The 18,140-nt window shown below is 39.0% G+C and overlaps 2 protein-coding genes across 8 annotated transcripts in view; both read left to right on the top strand.

Annotated features, from left to right (window-relative positions):
- The window catches only part of SEH1L (SEH1 like nucleoporin), a 30,872-nt gene extending 16,730 nt beyond the window's left edge, over positions 1-14,142 (top strand). Inside the window, exons 5-9 of one of the 3 annotated variants that reach the window (XM_020282429.2) lie at positions 2,339-2,437; positions 6,495-6,635; positions 7,927-8,084; positions 10,594-10,744; positions 13,377-14,142. In XM_020282429.2, the coding sequence (XP_020138018.2) occupies positions 2,339-2,437; positions 6,495-6,635; positions 7,927-8,084; positions 10,594-10,744; positions 13,377-13,599 (772 nt within the window). In that variant the 3' untranslated portion in view covers positions 13,600-14,142. Of the gene's footprint in view, positions 1-2,338; positions 2,438-6,494; positions 6,636-7,926; positions 8,085-10,593; positions 10,745-11,762; positions 12,252-13,376 lie in introns of those variants that run through there. The other 2 variants (XM_075993699.1, XM_075993700.1) reach the window with 2 other exon arrangements.
- An 86-nt stretch (positions 14,143-14,228) lies between these two features.
- The window catches only part of CEP192 (centrosomal protein 192), a 126,989-nt gene continuing 123,077 nt past the window's right edge, over positions 14,229-18,140 (top strand). For all 5 annotated transcript variants that reach the window (XR_012912821.1, XR_012912820.1, XM_075993697.1 and 2 more), the window contains exon 1: positions 14,229-17,529. The gene's annotated coding sequence lies outside the window, so the exon portion shown is untranslated. The remainder of the gene's footprint in view (positions 17,530-18,140) is intronic.

Below are 18,140 nucleotides of genomic sequence, written 5' to 3'. Positions count from 1 at the left end.
CCAAAATAAGAATTTTACTTTGGGAATTGAGCACTTTATTTATTTAATTTTTTTCTTGCCTAAATTGATTCCAAAATGTATTTTGTTCTTCCTTGACCCTTTCCCTGCCTATTTTGGAGTACTGCTTTGTTTAAGTTCTTATCTCTCTCTCCCTTTTCATACTCTGATCACTAAGAAAGACCTCCTTGGACATTTCCTAACCTAATCACTTCATGATTGCTCCTTGATTTCTTTTTTTTTTTTTTGGAGACAGAGTCTTGCTTTGTTGCCCAGGCTAGAGTGCCGTGGTGTCAGCCTAGCTGACAGCAACCTCAAACTCCTGGGCTCAAGCAATCCTTCTGCCTCAGCCTCCCGAGTAGCTGAGACTAAAGGCATGCGCCACCATGCCTGGCTAAGTTTTTCTACATATATTTTTACTTGGCCAATTAATTTCTTTCTATTTTTTAGTAGAGACGGGGGTCTCACTGTTGCTCAGGCTGGTTTCGAACTTGTGACCTCAAGTGATCCACCTGCCTCGGCCTCCCAGGGTGCCACCGCACCTGGCCTGCTCCTTGATTTCTATTCTTTGCATTAACTAATTGGAGGTTTGAGCTTCTTGGATTTACTGCTCATTGAGGGTGATAAGGACTCTTTTTCCCTTTGTATTTTCTTTCTCAGTCTGATCTCCTTCTTCCTGACTTCCTGGAAATCTTCCAAATTTCTTGAATTCTGATGGCACGCTTTCTTGATTTCTAGTACTGTTATGGTATTATTCTTTTATCTTTTCATCGGAACCTGGAGATACAGGTGACCTGTCTACTACTCAGAGAGCTGGATGGTTTTTCTCACTGTTTAGTTGTGAATCATTTTTAGAAAGTGGTTTAAATGTGAACATCTTATTTCTGGTTGTACAAATGAGGTAATTCTTAATTCAGGTTGCTATCTGGACATTTCATAATTTGATTTAAAATATTTTAAAAACTTTATGTTTTTGGTAATTTTTGAATGTTACTATAAATATACTTTTGGTCATTCAAATTATTATTATAAAATCAAAACATATTTGTAGAACATTGAAAAAAGAAAGTTTGTGAAATATAGAAACTAATGTGGAATTTATATCTATTCTAACCATTATTATAAATAATTGGTAATTGTCCTTTTATTACTGTAGCACTTTGCAGTTTACCTGGTAATCGATTAGATAGTTGGTAAAATTACCTGAAGCTTTAGTATTAAAGTAATTCTTTAGAACTACTAAAGTAGTTCTTTAGTAATAAAGAACTAAAACTTTTTTTTAATCACCATATTTTGTTTCTAGCTTTAAGAAGTCAGTAGATCACAATATTGAGGTCAAAGCATAAGCAAGGGTGCCAGGTTCACAGAGATACTACTTAATCTGGAAGAGGAATACGACATTTTGGTGATTAGGCATAGAGAGGAAAAAAGTTGTTTACCTTACAGTTCACTTCAGTAAAGCCATCCTTTTATTACTTATCTTTTGCCTTTTTCAAAGTGAGGTAGACTACAAAGGAGTCCAGAGAGAATGATGTGCAGGCATCTTGTGGTCTTTCCTACTTTCCTTTTTCTATCTGTTTCTCTTTTTTTGTACAAAGCCCTTAAAACCTTTCTGTCATGAAGTTGGTCACAATAGGGTTACTTTTCATTTCATAGTTAATGATTAAATTTTTCAGGAGGAAAAATTGCTGAGATCTCTCAGGTATCTTTTTTTTTTTTTTGAGACAGAGTCTCACTCTGTTGCCCAGGCTAGAGTGAATGCCGTGGCATCAACCTAGCTCCCGGCAACCTCAAACTCCTGGGCTCAAGCGATCCTCCTGCCTCAGCCTCCCAAGTAGCTGGGACTACAGGCATGTGCCACTATGCCTGGCTAATTTTTTCTCTGTATTTTTAGTAGGCCAATTAATTTCTTTCTATTTTTAGTAAAGACGGGGTCTCGATTTTGATCAGGCTGGTTTCAAACTCCTGACCTTGAGCCATCCACCAGTCTCAGCCTCCCAGAATGCTAGGATTACAGACGTGAGCCACTGCACCCGTATCTTTTTTAATCTGTTGAATGCTTAAAACCTTTTTGGGAAAAGAGGTCCTTTCTATCTAAGCTGTAAGAACATGTGGTTTGGAAATAGTCCAGAAGGATGGTGTCCTCAGTTCTTGTGAGTAAGTAACATTCTCAAGCACACGCTTGCAGAATGTAGCTGTGTCAGATGTGTGGCAGAGATCTGGATGTCATACAGAGACAGGCAGACTTGTATGTTGTCTTGACTCCAGTTTTTTAGTTCACTGAATTAAATCTGTATGAATTTCATTGTTATGTAAAATGTTTTCTACTCTCCATTTCTAGCTCTCGGGCTCATTCTCCCATGATAGCTGTAGGAAGTGATGACAATAGTCCAAATACAATGGCCAAGGTTCAGATTTTTGAATATAATGAAAACACCAGGTCAGTACTGCTTTGGTTCTAATTACTGTTCATAATTGCATTTAATTTTTAAAAATGTTTCTTTTTCATCCCTAAAGTGAATTATGCATCATTCGTTACATATTTACTGATTTTTCTATGATATGCCAAGGCCCGAGTAATGTAGGGTGGAATGATAAAGAGAGGAGGGTAATTGATCTCCTAGTATATACCATCTTGCAGAAAATACAAAATAGTTAAAAAGGGTGATGGATGTTACGGACTGGGAAGATCAGGGTGTTAAAGAGTTTACACCTGGGGGAACTAATCTAGTTTGATGGTCAGGAAGGTTCACCTAGAAGACCTATAGAAGTTAGACAAAGAGGACAGAAGCACTCCAGATGGAGAAAAATGCAAGTGGTAAAGCCCATGAATAAGAAACAGGTAACTTATTTAAACTGTGGTTAGAACATACTGGACAAAAGGGAGTGTGGTGAGAAACAGGCAAGACTCATCTTCAAGAAATAGCATCCAGCATTTTGATTTTTTCTCATGGGTAATGTGAATGGGGAGTAAAAGGTAAGATGGTTTAACTCTTAAAGAGGTGTGGAAAGTATTTTGGAGAGGAAGGGGGTGGATTCAGGTCAAGGATGCTGTTATGACAGTTCAGGTGTGAGATCACAGTGGCTTTGGAATAGGGTAGTGGCAGTGGGGATAGAGAAAAGTGGACAATTTGAAAATAATTTAAGAAGTGATATAAATAGGCTCTGGTGAGTGATTGGATATGGGAGTTAAGGAAGAAGGAGGAAGGTATCTAGATGATTTCCAAGCTTCTGGCTTAATAGTTCAGTGAATAGTGTGTAATTGCTTGAGATAAGGAACTCTGGAAACAGTTTGTTTGGGTACAGTGTGGCAGCATATGAAGGTAAATTAATTTTTTTTTTTTTTGAGACAGAGTCTCGCTTTGTTGCCCAGGCTAGAGTGAGTGCCGTGGTGTCAGCCTAGCTCACAGCAACCTCAAACTCCTGGGCTCGAGTGATCGTTCTGCCTCAGCCTCCCGAGTAGCTGGGACTACAGGCATGCGCCACTATGCCCGGCTAATTTTTTTTATATATATATCAGTTGGCCAATTAATTTCTTTCTGTTTATAGTAGAGACGGGGTCTCGCTCTTGCTCAGGCTGGTTTTGAACTCCTGACCTTGAGCAATCCGCCCGCCTCGGCCTCCCAAGAGCTAGGATTACAGGCGTGAGCCACAGCGCCCGGCCTTGAAGGTTTTCTTTTTTTTAGACAGTCTCACTGTGTTGCCTGGGCTAGGGTGCTGTGGTGTCAGCCTAGCTCATAGCAACCTCAAACTCCTGGGCTAAAACATTCCTTCTGCCTCTCAGCGTCCTGAGTAGCTGGAACTATAGGCATGCGCCATCATGCCCAGCTAATTTTTTCTATATATTTTTAGTTGTCCAAGTAATTTCTTTCTATTTTTAGTAGAGACGGGGTCTCACTCTTGCTCAGGCTGGTCTCCAACTCCTGAGCTCAAATGATCCGCCCACCTCTGCCTACCAGAGTGCTAAGATTACAGGCATGAGCCACCACTCCTGGCCTGAAGGTTCTTATTTAGATCAATGTGTTTATGAGGAGGGTATGTGATAGAGGACTACGTAGTATCTAGTTTATACCTGTTTTTCTAAGTAGTATCACGATTTGGTAGACAGAAACCATGCACCAAATTAACCAATATTAGATATATTCATTTTTTATTTGTGAGTGAAAATGTTAATAATAAGACAGATCTGGATTTGATAGTGATACTACAAGTGCCATGTATTTATATAGGTTACAGGGCAACTTTCATATATATTATGAAATTTGAATCCTAACAACCACCTTACTTATGGGTAGGAAGACAAAAACATGAATATAATACAGTCCTGTACATAAGGAGCTCATAGCATCTAGGATATGGATCGGTGCAGTAAACTGCTATAGATACTATAGATAGTAGCATGTACCGTGCACAATAGAACGGAAAAGTCAATTCTGCCTGACAGGAGAGGGAGAAGTTTTAGGCAGGAGTTGATGTCTAAGTATCAGTCTTGAAAGATGGGGAGGGTGTTCTGCAGACACAGAGCAAGCAGGAGCAAAGGTGGAGTGTGATTCAGCCTGGTGAGGCCATGGGTTGGGAGGCTAGGGCAGAGGGGAGAGGCAGGCCAGGCAGATTTTGGATAGTGCTGCTGGCCACCTCTGGTCTCCATTCTGTCAGCATTTAGACATTGGAGGGTCCAGTAGAGTTAAGAGGTTGTATTTACCGTTTAGGAAGATGACTTTGGCCACTATGTGGAAGTGAGGCTGGGAGCAGGGAATTAATGCAGTAGGAGGCTATGGGATGAAGAAGAGAGGACTAAGAAGGCTTGTCTAGGAGGTTGAGTTGACATGACTGAGGCTCTAGTTGTAGGTTGGGTGAGTCTGGGTGTCTGACTTGGTTGACAGGAGCGCCATTCATGAGATGGGGACTGCCTGAAGAGGAGTGAACGTGAAAGGAGAAACAATTTGCTTCGAACTTGGTTTGAGGTACTTTTGGGAATATCTAGATATAATAGCTAAAATAAGTTATCTCCTGCTGCATAACGATACTATCACAAACTTAGGGGCTTAACCAACACACATTTATGATCTCAGTTTCTGTGGGTTAGGAGTGAGGCCTTAGTGGGGCTCACTGGTTGTTGGCAGCTCTTGTGTATTCTTGCCACCGGACTCTCTCCTGTGGCTCACAGCATGGCAGCTGCTGCATCAAGGCCCGTAGGAGAAGAGCTTCTCATAAGGCCAGCGCTGCAAACTTGCGTACTGTGATTGCACAAGTCTCATCCCCCCACCTTTGCCATATTCCCTCTGCTAGTTAAAAACAAGCCATGGGTCCCATTCATACTTGTGGGGAGGAGCCTCCCCTAGGGGAGAGTCTGCCTTCCACATTACTGGTGTTATTCCCACTTTACAGACAACAACTTGCTGGAGGTCAGGTTACAAACCAGTGATGGATTTGCCTGGATTTGAATACATTCTGACAGCAGTGTGTGTGTGCTTTTAGCTACCCCTCCTATGTTTGGCCTTTGGCAGAAGGGAATGGACTGGAGGTGATAGATAGATTTAGGAATTATTGATTTGTAGGTAGTGAAATGTTAATGTCTGTGTGAGTCATCTGGGGATCTTGTTAAAATGCATGTTTCAATTCTATAGGCATCAGGTGGGGGCTGAGAGTCTGCATTTCTCAGAAGCTCCCAGGCTGCTGCAGACCACACAGTAGAAGCAGGGACACAGATGAGATTGTTTAGGGTGACTGTTTAGGGTGAGAAGAGGTCAAGGATAGAACTTAGGGGTGAAAAGAAGGTCAAGAACAGAATGCTAGAAACACTAGTGCTTTAGAGGAGGGTAGTAGAAAGGAGTGATGGGGAGATCACTCCCTCTCCCATGGGCACATTAGGTGCTTCAGTTCTGCCCAAGATATTCAGTGGAAGACATAGAAGAACCTAGTCAAAAACTCTGATCATTATCCTTTATTCTATATTAGTTTTCTAGGGTTGCCACAACAAATTACAACAAACTGGATGATTTAACACAACAGAAATTTGTTCGGTCACAGTTCCAGAGGCCAGAAATCTGAAGTCAGGGTGGTAGTGGGGCTGTGCTTCCTCTGAATTCCATTCTTGCCTCTCCCAGCCTCTGGGGGCTCTTGCCATGTGACAGTGTCACTCCAGCCTCTGCCTCTGTGTTTACATGGCCCTCTCTGTGTCTTTGTGTTTTTCTTCTTCTGTCTTTTGTGAGGATACCGAACATTGGATTTAGAACCTACCCTAAATCCAGGATGGAGCTCATCCTGAGATCCTTCATTACATCTGCAAAAACTCCTTTTGTAATGATTAGGGTCACATTGACAGGTTATGGGGGTCAGGACTTGGACATATTCTTTTGGTGGCCACTATTCAGCCCAGTACAGAGGTAAGCACAACTTGATTGTGAACAGTATGAAAAAAATTGAGGTGCAGTGATGTGTGGACATTTACTAATTTTATTTCTGAAACTTTTAACATAAATTGTTTTTCTCATTAGGAAATACGCAAAAGCTGAAACTCTTATGACAGTCACTGATCCTGTACATGATATTGCATTTGCTCCAAATTTGGGAAGATCTTTCCATATTCTAGCAATAGCAACCAAAGATGTGAGAATTTTTACATTAAAGCCTGTGAGGTGAGTTTTAGAAATAGTTAATGAATTTGAAAATACTCTTGCCTCCTGATTATTTGTGGAGGAGAGAGTAGAGGTAACTATTACCCGAAGAATCAATTGCTCTTTTTTTTTGGTCTTGCTCTGTTAGAGTGCAGTGGTGTCATCGTAGCTTACTGCAACCTCAGACTCCTGGGCTCAAGTGATTCTCCTGCCTCCTGAGTAACTAGGACTAGAGGTGTATGCCACCACACCTGGTTAATTTTTAAAGTTTTTTGTAGAGATGAGGTCTCAAATTTCTGGCCTCAAGTGAACCTCCCACCTCTGCTTCCCAGAGTGCTGAGATTACAGGTGTGAGCCACTGTGCCTGGCCCAAGAATGGATTCTTTATTGAACATTTTATGTGTAAAATGACTTTTTGGGGTGGGGAATTGAATAAAGAGAGGAGATTTATATTAATTGTGTTTTATGTTTTGTTTTGTTTCTTTTCTGAGACAGAGTTATCTCTCTGTTGCCTCAGCTATAGTGCAGTGGCATTGTCATAGCTCACTGCAACCTCAAACTAATGGGCTTGAGTGATCCTCCTGCCTCAACCTCCTGAGTAGCTGGGACTACAGGCATGTGCCACCATGCCTGGCTACTTTTTCTATTTTTTGTAAAGACAGGTCTTGCTTTTACTGAGGCTTGTCTCTAATTCCTGAGCTCAAGCAGTCTTCCTGCCTGGGCCTCCCAAAGTGCTAGGATTACAGGCATGAGCCACTGTGCCCAGCCTTAACTGTGTTTTATTTAGGCTGATACTAACAGTGAATTGGATTCTCTGAATATAATTGGTATTGTGTATTTTTAAATGAATGAGAGTGGCTAAAACTAAATTAGGCATTGAGATATTCTTGTGAAGAAATATTTACCTTTAATTTTAAATGAGTTTTAGTTCTTTTTTTTCCCCCTTCTTTCCATTTTCCCATTCTTTCCTTTGAAAATTATCATCAATTTTATTTTTCATCCTTGTTTGGGATGATAATTTCACTTTGGGATAAGAATAATTTCAATTTGGGATAATATTTTATTCTTTCTTCCATGAAACAGTTACTGAATATCATTTCTGTGTGTTGGGATCACTCCAGGTCCTGGGGCGTCAAATGAAAATGACATTGGCCCAGCTCAAGGGTCAAGGGGTGGGGGGAATACAAATGTATACATTATTATAAAATAATGTGGTAAATTTGTGAGACCATATGTAATTTTTATTTAGAACACTATGTATGTACACACACTTTTTAAAAACTTTTCTCAGAAATATTTTTTTTATTAACAGGAAAGAACTTACTTCCTCTGGTGGGCCAACAAAATTTGAAATCCATATCGTGGCTCAATTTGATAATCATAATTCCCAGGTCTGGCGAGTGAGTTGGAATATAACAGGAACAGTGCTAGCATCTTCAGGAGATGATGGCTGTGTACGATTGTGGAAAGGTAAGATTTCAGTGAAGGAAAAAAAAAAAGATTTCAGTGAAGGGATAATTGCTGCTTTATATTTCTGCTTCAAAATGTGAACTTTGATATATTTTGAAAAATACTATCTTCTATAGTTACTTTTAAATTAGTATGTTATATAATTTGCTATATATATATATATATATTTTTTTTTTTTTTTTTTTTTTTTTTTTTTTGAGACACAGTCTCACTTTGTTGCCCAGGCTAGAGTGAGTGCCATGGCGTCAGCCTGGCTCACAGCAACCTCAATCTCCGGGGCTCAGCGATCCTACTGCCTCAGCCTCCCGAGTAGCTGGGACTACAGGCATGTGCCACCATGCCTGGCTAATTTTTTTTTTGTATATATATTTTTAGTTGGTCAATTAATTTATTTCTATTTTTGGTAGAAACGGGGTCTCCCTCAGGCTGGTTTCGAACTCCTGACCTTGAGCAATCTGCCTGCCTCGGCCTCCCAAAGTGCTAGGATTACAGGCGTGAGCCACCACACCCAGCCTATAATTTGCTATTTTGAACATCAGTTTACCTAGTTCATAGCAGTTAATGACTAACTGAATTGTTTTTTAAGTTTCTATGTGTAATAGAACATTTTTAAAACTAGAGTAAATATCATAGAATATACAATATCTCGGCCGGGCGCGGTGGCTCACGCCTGTAATCCTAGCACTCTGGGAGGCCTAGGCGGCCGGATCATTCAAGGTCAGGAGTTTGAAACCAGCCTGAGGAAGAGCAAGACCAGTCTCTACTAAAAATAGAAAGAAGTTACTTGGACAACTAAAAATATATAGAAAAAATTAGCCGGGCATGGTGGTGCATGCCTGTAGTCCCAGCTACTCGGGAGGCTAAGGCAGGAGGATTGCTTGAGCCCAGGAGTTTGAGGTTGCTGTGAGCTAGGCTGACGGCATGGCACTCACTCTATCCCTGGCAACAGAGTGAGACTGTCTCAAAAAAAAAAAAAATAGAATATGCAATATCTCCAATAAAAAGATACTGTTTGTCATATATATAACCTGTATGACTGCTTTACAAACTCAGGATAGAACCACAATCATCTCTTATCAAATAATTGCTTTAGATAGTCCTTTAATAGGAGATAATCCTGCATTTTCCCTGCTTCCTCTACAACACCCAAAAGTTTAAGGACCTTGGGCCTCTGATTCTAGCAGTTTCTTACAAGTGCCAAACTGAGAGGGAACTTGATTCAGTCAGCTCATGCTGACTATAGTCTCTGTAGCTTGGTTCTGCTATGTACTCTTCCATGGATGCTTATCCACTGGAAAGAGATGTCCGTGATTTAGTACATACCACTATAATGGGTGGTGTCCCATACTGAGCACTCAAAATTATAGTTGTCTTTGTTCATTTACCTTGAGCAGTTTTTGTTTCTCAAAGTGCAGACTGGCTAAACTTTGATGGGCTCTCATGTTCAATTTTAGGCTTTGATGGAATCAGCCCAGACTGTCCTTTCCTCATTGTAATTTGATTTTCAAGGGCTTTTCTGCCTCTGGGCCTTAGTCAGGACCACCCAGCTGTGCACCCTAGCAGGCTCCCTAACTTGGGTTTCTTGGGTTCATTGTCTTCATTGGCCAATTTTGCATTCAATAAGCCACTCAGATACCAAGGGTTTTGTTACCTACATCCGTCTCAGAAGACACTAGGTACCCACATAACTTTTACTTGCATAACCAAGAAGGCAAGTCCATTACCTTACATATATATGTACATGAAATTCATTATAATGGAGACAAAGATTTTATGTTGATGTTAGCTTCATAATGTGGTAGCTTAGAGAATTCTCTCTGCTAATACTTACCTTGTAAGGAAGGAAAGTGGGTGATGAAAGCTTTATGTTTTGTTTTGTTTTGATTTTATTTTATTGTATTGTATGTATGTATGTATGTATGTATGTATGTGGCATCAGCCTAGCTCACAGCAACCTCAAACTCCTGTATGTATGTATGTATGTATGTATGTATGTGGCGTCAGCCTAGCTCACAGCAACCTCAAACTCCTGGGCTCAAGCAATCCTCCTGCCTCAGCCTCCCAAGTAGCTGGGACTACAGGCATGCACCACCATGCCCGGCTAATTTTTTCTATATATATCAGTTGGCCAATTAATTTCTTTCTATTTATAGTAGAGACAGGATCTTGCTCTTCCTCAGGCTGGTTTCAAACTCCTGACCTCGAGCAATCTACCCGCCTTAGCCTCCCAGAGTGCTAGGATTATAGGTGTGAGCCACCATGCCCGACGGAAAGAAAGCTTTATGTTTTTAAATTAGTATTAAGAATTCTTTGAAAACTTAAAAATATTATTAAAATGGAGATAACGTGTATTTCATTTTTAGAACATTTTTAATATTTATCCTGAAAGAAATATAGCCCATGGCTTCTCTCTTGTTTCTTTAATTGTAGTTTAAAGATATGAGTACAGGTTTGTGCCCTTGTGCATAGGTATTAATCAAGTTAATGTATTTGGCTATTTTCCTTTCAGCTAATTATATGGACAATTGGAAGTGTACTGGTATTTTGAAAGGTAATGGGAGCCCAGTCAATGGGAGTTCTCAGCAGGGAAACTCAAATCCTTCCCTAGGTTCAAATATTCCAAGCCTTCATAATTCATTAAATGGATCTTCTGCTGGCAGGTACGCTGTTTTATCGGAAAACTGGAAATTATCTTCCTTTTAAATCATTCTGGTAGCTATACTAAAGGCAGGTTATTTGATGAGTTATAAGATGGAATGAAGAAATTTGCAGGTAATTATGACATTAGAATTTAAAAATTTATTTTGTTAGCTCTGTATATGGCTTACTTGGTAAAACATTTACAGGTAGGTTATGAGGCCACTAACTAAATTATATTCTGAAATGTAGTGATCTATCAGTAGAAATGTTTATAGTTTTAAGATTTTATTTTCTGTAGCAGTGAGGAAGAGCAACTGGTTTAACAGTGAGAGTTTTAGTCCTAGATGTACCATACAGTGCTTGTAGTGTGGCTGTTGCATCAGGTCAAGCTTAAGTTTTAAATAATAATACATTAATTAGAGAGTACATTTTGTGTTTATAATTTTAATGGAGATTATAAGAGGAAATGATAAAATCTGAGATGCTTGATTTTTATAATATTTAGATTCTTGTTTATCATAATAAGGAATATTTGATATGATCTAAAGTCTTCCTTTTGTTTTCATATTTAAATTTCAAATAGGTGAATTTGTAAGATACCACTATTTTAATATGCTTTTGTGAATAATTTGGAATAGAATTCAGGAAACTTCAAAACATAGCTTTAATAAATTGTCCTATGATTATCTTGTTATCCTAAATAGAAGAAAAATCATTCTATTTAAAACTTCTTCAACTATTTTTATGTTATAGTTTTATAAAGAAGTCCTATTTGGCTTTGAAGTTTTAAGTATTTACATCAGAACAATTTCAGATTGTCATAGAAGATATCAGATTATAAAGATGATTTCATTAAGCAAAGAATACTAGAGTTAATTTTTTTTTTTAAAGTCTGGTGTTTGGTCACTGCTTGCACTGGGTATTTTCTTTTGTAAATAGCTTTGATGTTTTGATCTGTATTCTTATTGTGCCAGTAACCATCTGTGTTAGATCTATGATGCATTTTCCCTTCTCCATTTGTATTATGTCCTTTAACAGAAAGCAGAGCTGAGTACAAGCTAACTGGAGTAACTTTGCTGTCTTGCTGCTTGTTGCATGCACACAGGAATGGAAAGCAAGCTCCTTTTCCCCTTCCCCGGCACCATTTGACCTCTCCCAAGATACACCAGCAGCCTGCTTACTACTAAATGCAGTCCAAAAGGCCTTTAAAAATACAGTGTATATCATTTTTGTGTACTAGTCAGTTTACTGACACTGTTTGAAACTTTTAAAATATAAATGGAGAGGCTTTTTGTTGAGACATTGTCACCAAAACAATTTTTTGAAATGTTCCTGAAACTAACTTGGGTTTAAAAATTAAAAGGATTGTTACCATCCTTATGTAAGTAGTTGGGAGGAGGAAAAATATCATTTTATTTCATTTGGAGAATATTGGCATATTTCTTTTGTTTCCTAAAACAGTAAACTTTAAATGATGAATTTTTATACTTTTAATTTGAAAATTGAATAAATATTTTTTATAAAGATTGTTTTGAGTGCTAATTTGTTTACTTTTGTAGAATTTCTTAATACATAATATTCAGTTCAACTTTGTCATTTCTTTGTAATATTTAAAAAGTATTAGAAAAGGAGTGAATTAGTAAAGTATTAATAGTAAAATGAAAGTAATTTGTACAGTTTGTGGCTAAGTTAAGCATGTGCTATTGTTTCATTTATAATTTGCTAGTAAAATGGAAACACCTTTATAAGTTTTCAATTCATATTCACTAAAGAGATGTTTCTAATATGCATTTGTGTATTTTTATTGTATGATTCCATGGCTTAGTTTCGTTCAAATCAAAACTTGCACACATACTATAAGAGAGAAGCAGTTAAAATTCTACTAAAATTGTGCATGTAAATTAACTTCAACATTTCGTGTCTCAGGATTTTCTTAATTTGGTTGATTGTTTTAGTTAGTTCTTGTCTTATAAACCTCTGACCTTGATGACAAAGCTGTAAAACTTTTAAGTTTGCTAAAATGTATAAGTATTATGGGTAAGTTATAAAATGACAGAAGAATAACAGAAAAGCATAATAATTCTTTGAATCTTTTTACCTATCAAAATTCTGTAGTTATTCTAAGGTTTTTGCAGAAAAATAAATATATTCAGTTATATTTCTTCAGAAGTATCTTGCAGTAGCCAGGCATACTAAGTGAAAATGTATTTGAATTTGTTCTCAGTATCATGTATGCACCTAAAAAGGTGTGCTTACTGCTGCTACAAATGAAGCATTGCTTAAAATAAGAAGCTTATTAGATTTATAAATTTATGAACTAGCATCAGGTGTTTCTTCAGAGTTTAGAAAATGTTTTAAATTTCTAGAATTAATGTTTTTCTTGGTAACATTCATACTGATAATTTTTTGACATTTTAAGTTGAACAGATTGTATTTCTTTTAAGTTTCTATACTTGCTTAAGCAATCTTGATTTGAGTAAGGGTCTTGATTTGTGCTATTATGGCATGAATGTACTAAAGCTTATTGTTTTCCAGCATTTATTTTCTTGAAACTTGGTTCTCTTTGTATTTACTACTTTTCTCTTTTTCTTCTGTCCCTCCCCACCCCCCACCCCTCGTTGTGTTGTTTTGTTCTTGTCTTCATTGTTTCAGGTATTTCTTTCCCCTGCTGGATTCCCCACTGGCTGGATCGAAATGGTCCAGTTATGCCCAGCTCCTTTCTCCCCTTCCTCCTCTTCCTCCTCCACCTCCTCCTCCCCCTCCTCTGGTAGAGCACTCTGGTGATGCTGACACTGCCAGCCTCCAGTATCCTCACCCTCACAGAGGATATTTCTCTCGGCCTCTTAATCCCTTACCTGAGAATGAAGGAGTTTAAAACACTGATTTAACATTTAAAGGCCTTATTCAATGCTTGTAAATGCTTTCATTTTTGGCACTTTTTGTTTTTCTTCATTTTCTTTCTTTATTTTATTATTTTTGTTTTTTTACTTTTAGCATATCCAATGGCTTCCATGTTTTTCTTCATTTTCTTTTGAAAGGTTTTTCTAATTTAGGGGCCTGTCTTACGTGTATTACAACCAGAACACAGTGTTTGGAACCTAAACCTGTTTGTGTGTCAGCATCAAAGGAACATTTACTTCACTAGTTGATAACCTTTGATGAAATATGTACAAGTAACATTAACTGTGAAAGTTATACACAGTAGCTGACTTCAAAGTGCCTGTTTTGTAAACTTTATTGTGAACTGTTTCCATAGTCTTAAGTTTCTTATGCTTTGTCTTACTGGTTAATGTGAAAACATCATTATGAAATTCACTATGCTTTTGAGACATATAAAAATGTTTTTAATTTTACAGGCTAAGGTTGCATTTGACTAGGATGTAAAATAAATCATTCCTGTGTATAAAGTGGCAAAACATATTATGGACTTTTTGGCCTTTTCTTTTTAAAGGGCAATTGCCTATCACTACTTGGAATTACTTTTTAAAGCTTTTATAATTCTTACCCAAGTAGGTTATTTAATAAAATATATTTTAAAGATATGAATCTGTTACCTTATGAAAATTGAATGTATTTTATTTAAGATAGTTGTTAAGGCTTATTCTCCATTTACCATGTCACAAAAATAAAAAAACCCCAAACAGACAAAAATTAGTAGATGAGCAAACATTACATTTGTTTAAAAGGTAGAAAGTCAATATGCAGATTACCATCTAGAACTCACAGATATTGACTGTTAAGTAAATGTTATTTATTTATTCATTTTCGTAGAGATGGAGTCCTACAGACCAGGCTGTAGGTGACATAATTTATTACAACTATATTATAATCTAATTTTCAAAGACAACTTAACTGGAAAGTGTCATTACCCCCTGCCCCCAACTTTATCTGCAAAGGATTAAGAGCTGATAGAATATATTCATTCTAATTTAAGAAACATTTGAGTTTTATTATCTAATTAAAATGTTTTGTCTGTAAAGTTACTTGTTCCATGTTAAAAAAATCCTTTTCAAACAATTCTCAAAGGTCTTCCTTTTGTTAAAGGAGTTGCTTTAGACTTGTAGATATGTAGGATTACAGCAAGGAGTCTAACTTAAGGCTGAATTTAGCTCAGAATTAAGAATTCATGTCTTTGAGGTTTCAGTCATTATAGAGCTACCTGAGGTTAGAATGGGATAATGAATTGAGACACTTCTGCAGTTTAGTGAATATGTCCAAGATACTGTGCTAAACACTATGGTATGTACAAAAAAGAAAAGGTAGTCTGTACACATACTAGTGAGAGAAGGCATTTCCAGAATTTATGGAAGGTAAGGGGTTCAGCTTTGTAATAGATGTAGAAATTGTATTAGTGGGCATAAAAGAGTAACTTATTTGAGCTGGCAGGATTTGGAAAGTATGTCTGATTTCAACAGGTGAAGTGAAGTAAAAGGACCGAGTGTTAAGGAAACAGGATGTAGCCTGATGAAAGAATAGGGTACATTTAGGAACTAAGGGGTGGGGGACCTGTGGCTTTCTGGATCCTTTAGCGCTACCTTTTGAATCCAAATTTTACAGAATGAATTCTTTTAAAGAAGGGATTTGTTCTGTGAAGTTTGGATATGGTCAAGGGGCCACACTTGGATATCTGTAGGGCCACATGTGGCCTTGAAGCCGCAGATTCCTCAGGATATTGGTGGCTGAGGCTCACCAATTTAAGCAGTTGGTAAATTGAGCTATGGGAGATTTCTGGCTGTAAAAAACTGGATAGATATCACTTCTAATTCCCTGGGAAGGCATGCTGGCCACAGGGCCTTTGCAGCCTCTACTCAATGTCTAAGGAGATTTAGAAGTCACAATGGGAATTCTATTCTTCATTTCCAGTTGGCAACTAAGTCTAGATAGTGAGGTGTAAAGATAATAGGTAATATTTGTTGAGTACTTCCATGTACTAGTGTTTTTCTAGATACCTTACAGGAATTGTTCTAAATCCTTATAAGCCTCTGAGTCAAGTGCTCTAATTATCCCCATTTTACAAATGAGGAAACTGGTAGGTTAAAGCTACTTGTTCAAGGCTACACAGCTAGGAAGAGGATGGATGGCATAGCATGATTCAGATCTAGGCAGCCTGGCATCAGTCTGAGCTCTTTTGCCTGCAGATATTATGGATTGCAGATCTCTGTCACTAGAGAGTCATATCAGGTTGCTGAGTGTTAAAGGGAGAGCTTGGGTGACTTGAGGATGTTTATGGAAGGACATTTATTGAATAGGTACCAAGGATACAGGATGAATGACAATCTGGAACATGTAGACACATTCTAGCAGGTCACCTCTAAAGTATGGCCACTCTGTAAAAAGAGGGGTAAAGATACTTTGAGAAAGAAGGGTGGCTCATTACACTCAAGTACATCTTTTTAGTTCTGAAGTTTGGATTATTTTTTCAGGATTTGGAAAATCTTCAGATTTTCTCCACTGTGCTCGTTGAGTGTGGACAAAGGTAGAATAGGGGTAATTACAGTTTGTAAAATACCAAGGCTAGACGGTTTCAAGAAGAGATGTCAGGAGAACTGTGGGGACATGACTGAGTTTAACAATTAGGAGGCCATTCCTGATAAATTTAAAGTGTTCAGGACTAGGCTAGATAACATGGAATGGCTGAAAATAAGGTGTAAAAGGAGGCAATTCAGGGAAGGAGAGAGAATGATGAAGCAGAATCAAGGGTGTGTGTTATGTGTAGAGACGCAGTATTTTTATAGGCAGAAAAGAACCTGTGGAAAGAGGGAGCTGAGCAATGTTTTGGAGGAGGTAGATAGGCAAGTGATCAAATAAATATATGTTTTTCCCCACCAGGCTACACTCAGGAATAGGGACTGTTAAACTGAACTTTGTTTTCCCTTTCTGTCTTCCCAAGAGCACCAGGCATCTTAAATATTCAGTAACTGCTGTATTAATGGAATTTAAGTCGTTAGCTTTGGTCCCTCAGACTATATGGAAAAAATATTGAGAAAAAGAACTGTATAAAATGTTTTTTGAAATAAATTTTTAGTAAAAGGTGTGAAATTGTATTCCACCATGGTCACAGTGAAGTAAGTAGTAGTAAAAGGCTTGTGCTGAGCAGAGGCGGTAAGATTTGTGGCCTAAGGATGGAGAAAAGTAGGAAGCTAATTAGGGAAGAATTACGTATGTCTAATTTCATTTTTTTCCGAGACCAACCATACTCCGTCACAAAGGAGGTTAGGTTTAGCGAACTGAACTGCCAGGAAATTTGGTTCCCGAGGAATTCCTTGCTGATTGAAGATAAAACATGACATATTTCAGCGAGTAGCAAACGGTGATAGGAAAGGTCTGCATCTGGTCACATAAGGACAAAAACGTGTCAGGTGATTTGTTCGCCGGAAATATTTGTGTGTAAGGTGACTGACGGTGCCTTGGGACCCCAAATTGAAAAAAGTAAGCTTCATTTTCAAATTGGCCGAGACTTCCAAGGTAACGCCTTCAGTTCAGCCGGAACTGTAAGATTGGTCTTCTCCGGAGCTGCGGGGCGCGCCACTTCCTCCCTTCAAATCCTGAGACGCACCGCTCTCACCAATCATGGGGCTCCTACCCTCCCAGGCTCTTAGTGCTACCCAATCCGAAGCCGGCGCTGGTCCCCGCCCCCTCCCCTCATGCCGCGAACAGACGTAAACGCCAGGGGCGCGCCATACGGCTGGTCCGGGCGGTCGCTGGCGCAGGTCTGCGCGCACGCGCGCTGCTATCGCTGCTGAGTCGCCGCTTCCCTTGGACTTTTCTGCTCCGCTCTTGGCACCTGTGGCGGGTAGCGGGCTGGGTGAGGACGGACGTAGCTGTCTTGGCGTGCTCTTGGGCGGGAGGCAGGCGCATCGGCCTTTGGCTTGCCTTTTGGCTTCCGCACCGGCGGGGCAGTGGCGGTTGGGCTTGGCGGGGGGAGCCGGCTCCCGGCGGAGGGCTGTGAGGCGGTGGGGGCGGCGGGGCGCGAGCTGGGCTAGGGCTGCCGCGCTCAGTCCGCGCCTCCGCACCAGCCTGGCTTGAGGGTTGAATTCCGCTCAGTGAGATTAATTGCACGCCTGCCTTTTGGCTTTTGGCCAGGCCTAATGAGGTAGACTTTTGGGGGATCATATCCTTGTTTGCTCCTCTCCCGTTTGCTAACTTCCAATTCCTGACTGACGGGCACGCGCTGTTTTGTTCAGGTGTTTTGTTTCTTGCAAAATGCTCTGTTGATTGACCAGTGGTGTTCCTTTATGTGTATTGTGACGGGCAGTTCTTTTTCTTTTTGTCTATAACAAAACAAAAGGGACTGGGGAAATAATCTTCTTTTTTTAATTTTTTTTATAAGCCAGTCAAATTTAGCAGGGGGATAATGTTAATAAGTTCTGATAACCCAGTACCATCAGACTAGCCAATCTTCTTTACTTAATGCTC

This window comes from Microcebus murinus, chromosome 17 (genome assembly GCF_040939455.1).
Source record: "Microcebus murinus isolate Inina chromosome 17, M.murinus_Inina_mat1.0, whole genome shotgun sequence".
Classification (NCBI taxonomy): domain Eukaryota; kingdom Metazoa; phylum Chordata; class Mammalia; order Primates; family Cheirogaleidae; genus Microcebus; species Microcebus murinus.
Note: the sequence above shows the minus strand (reverse complement) of the source record. Positions and strands in the feature narration are given on the sequence as shown.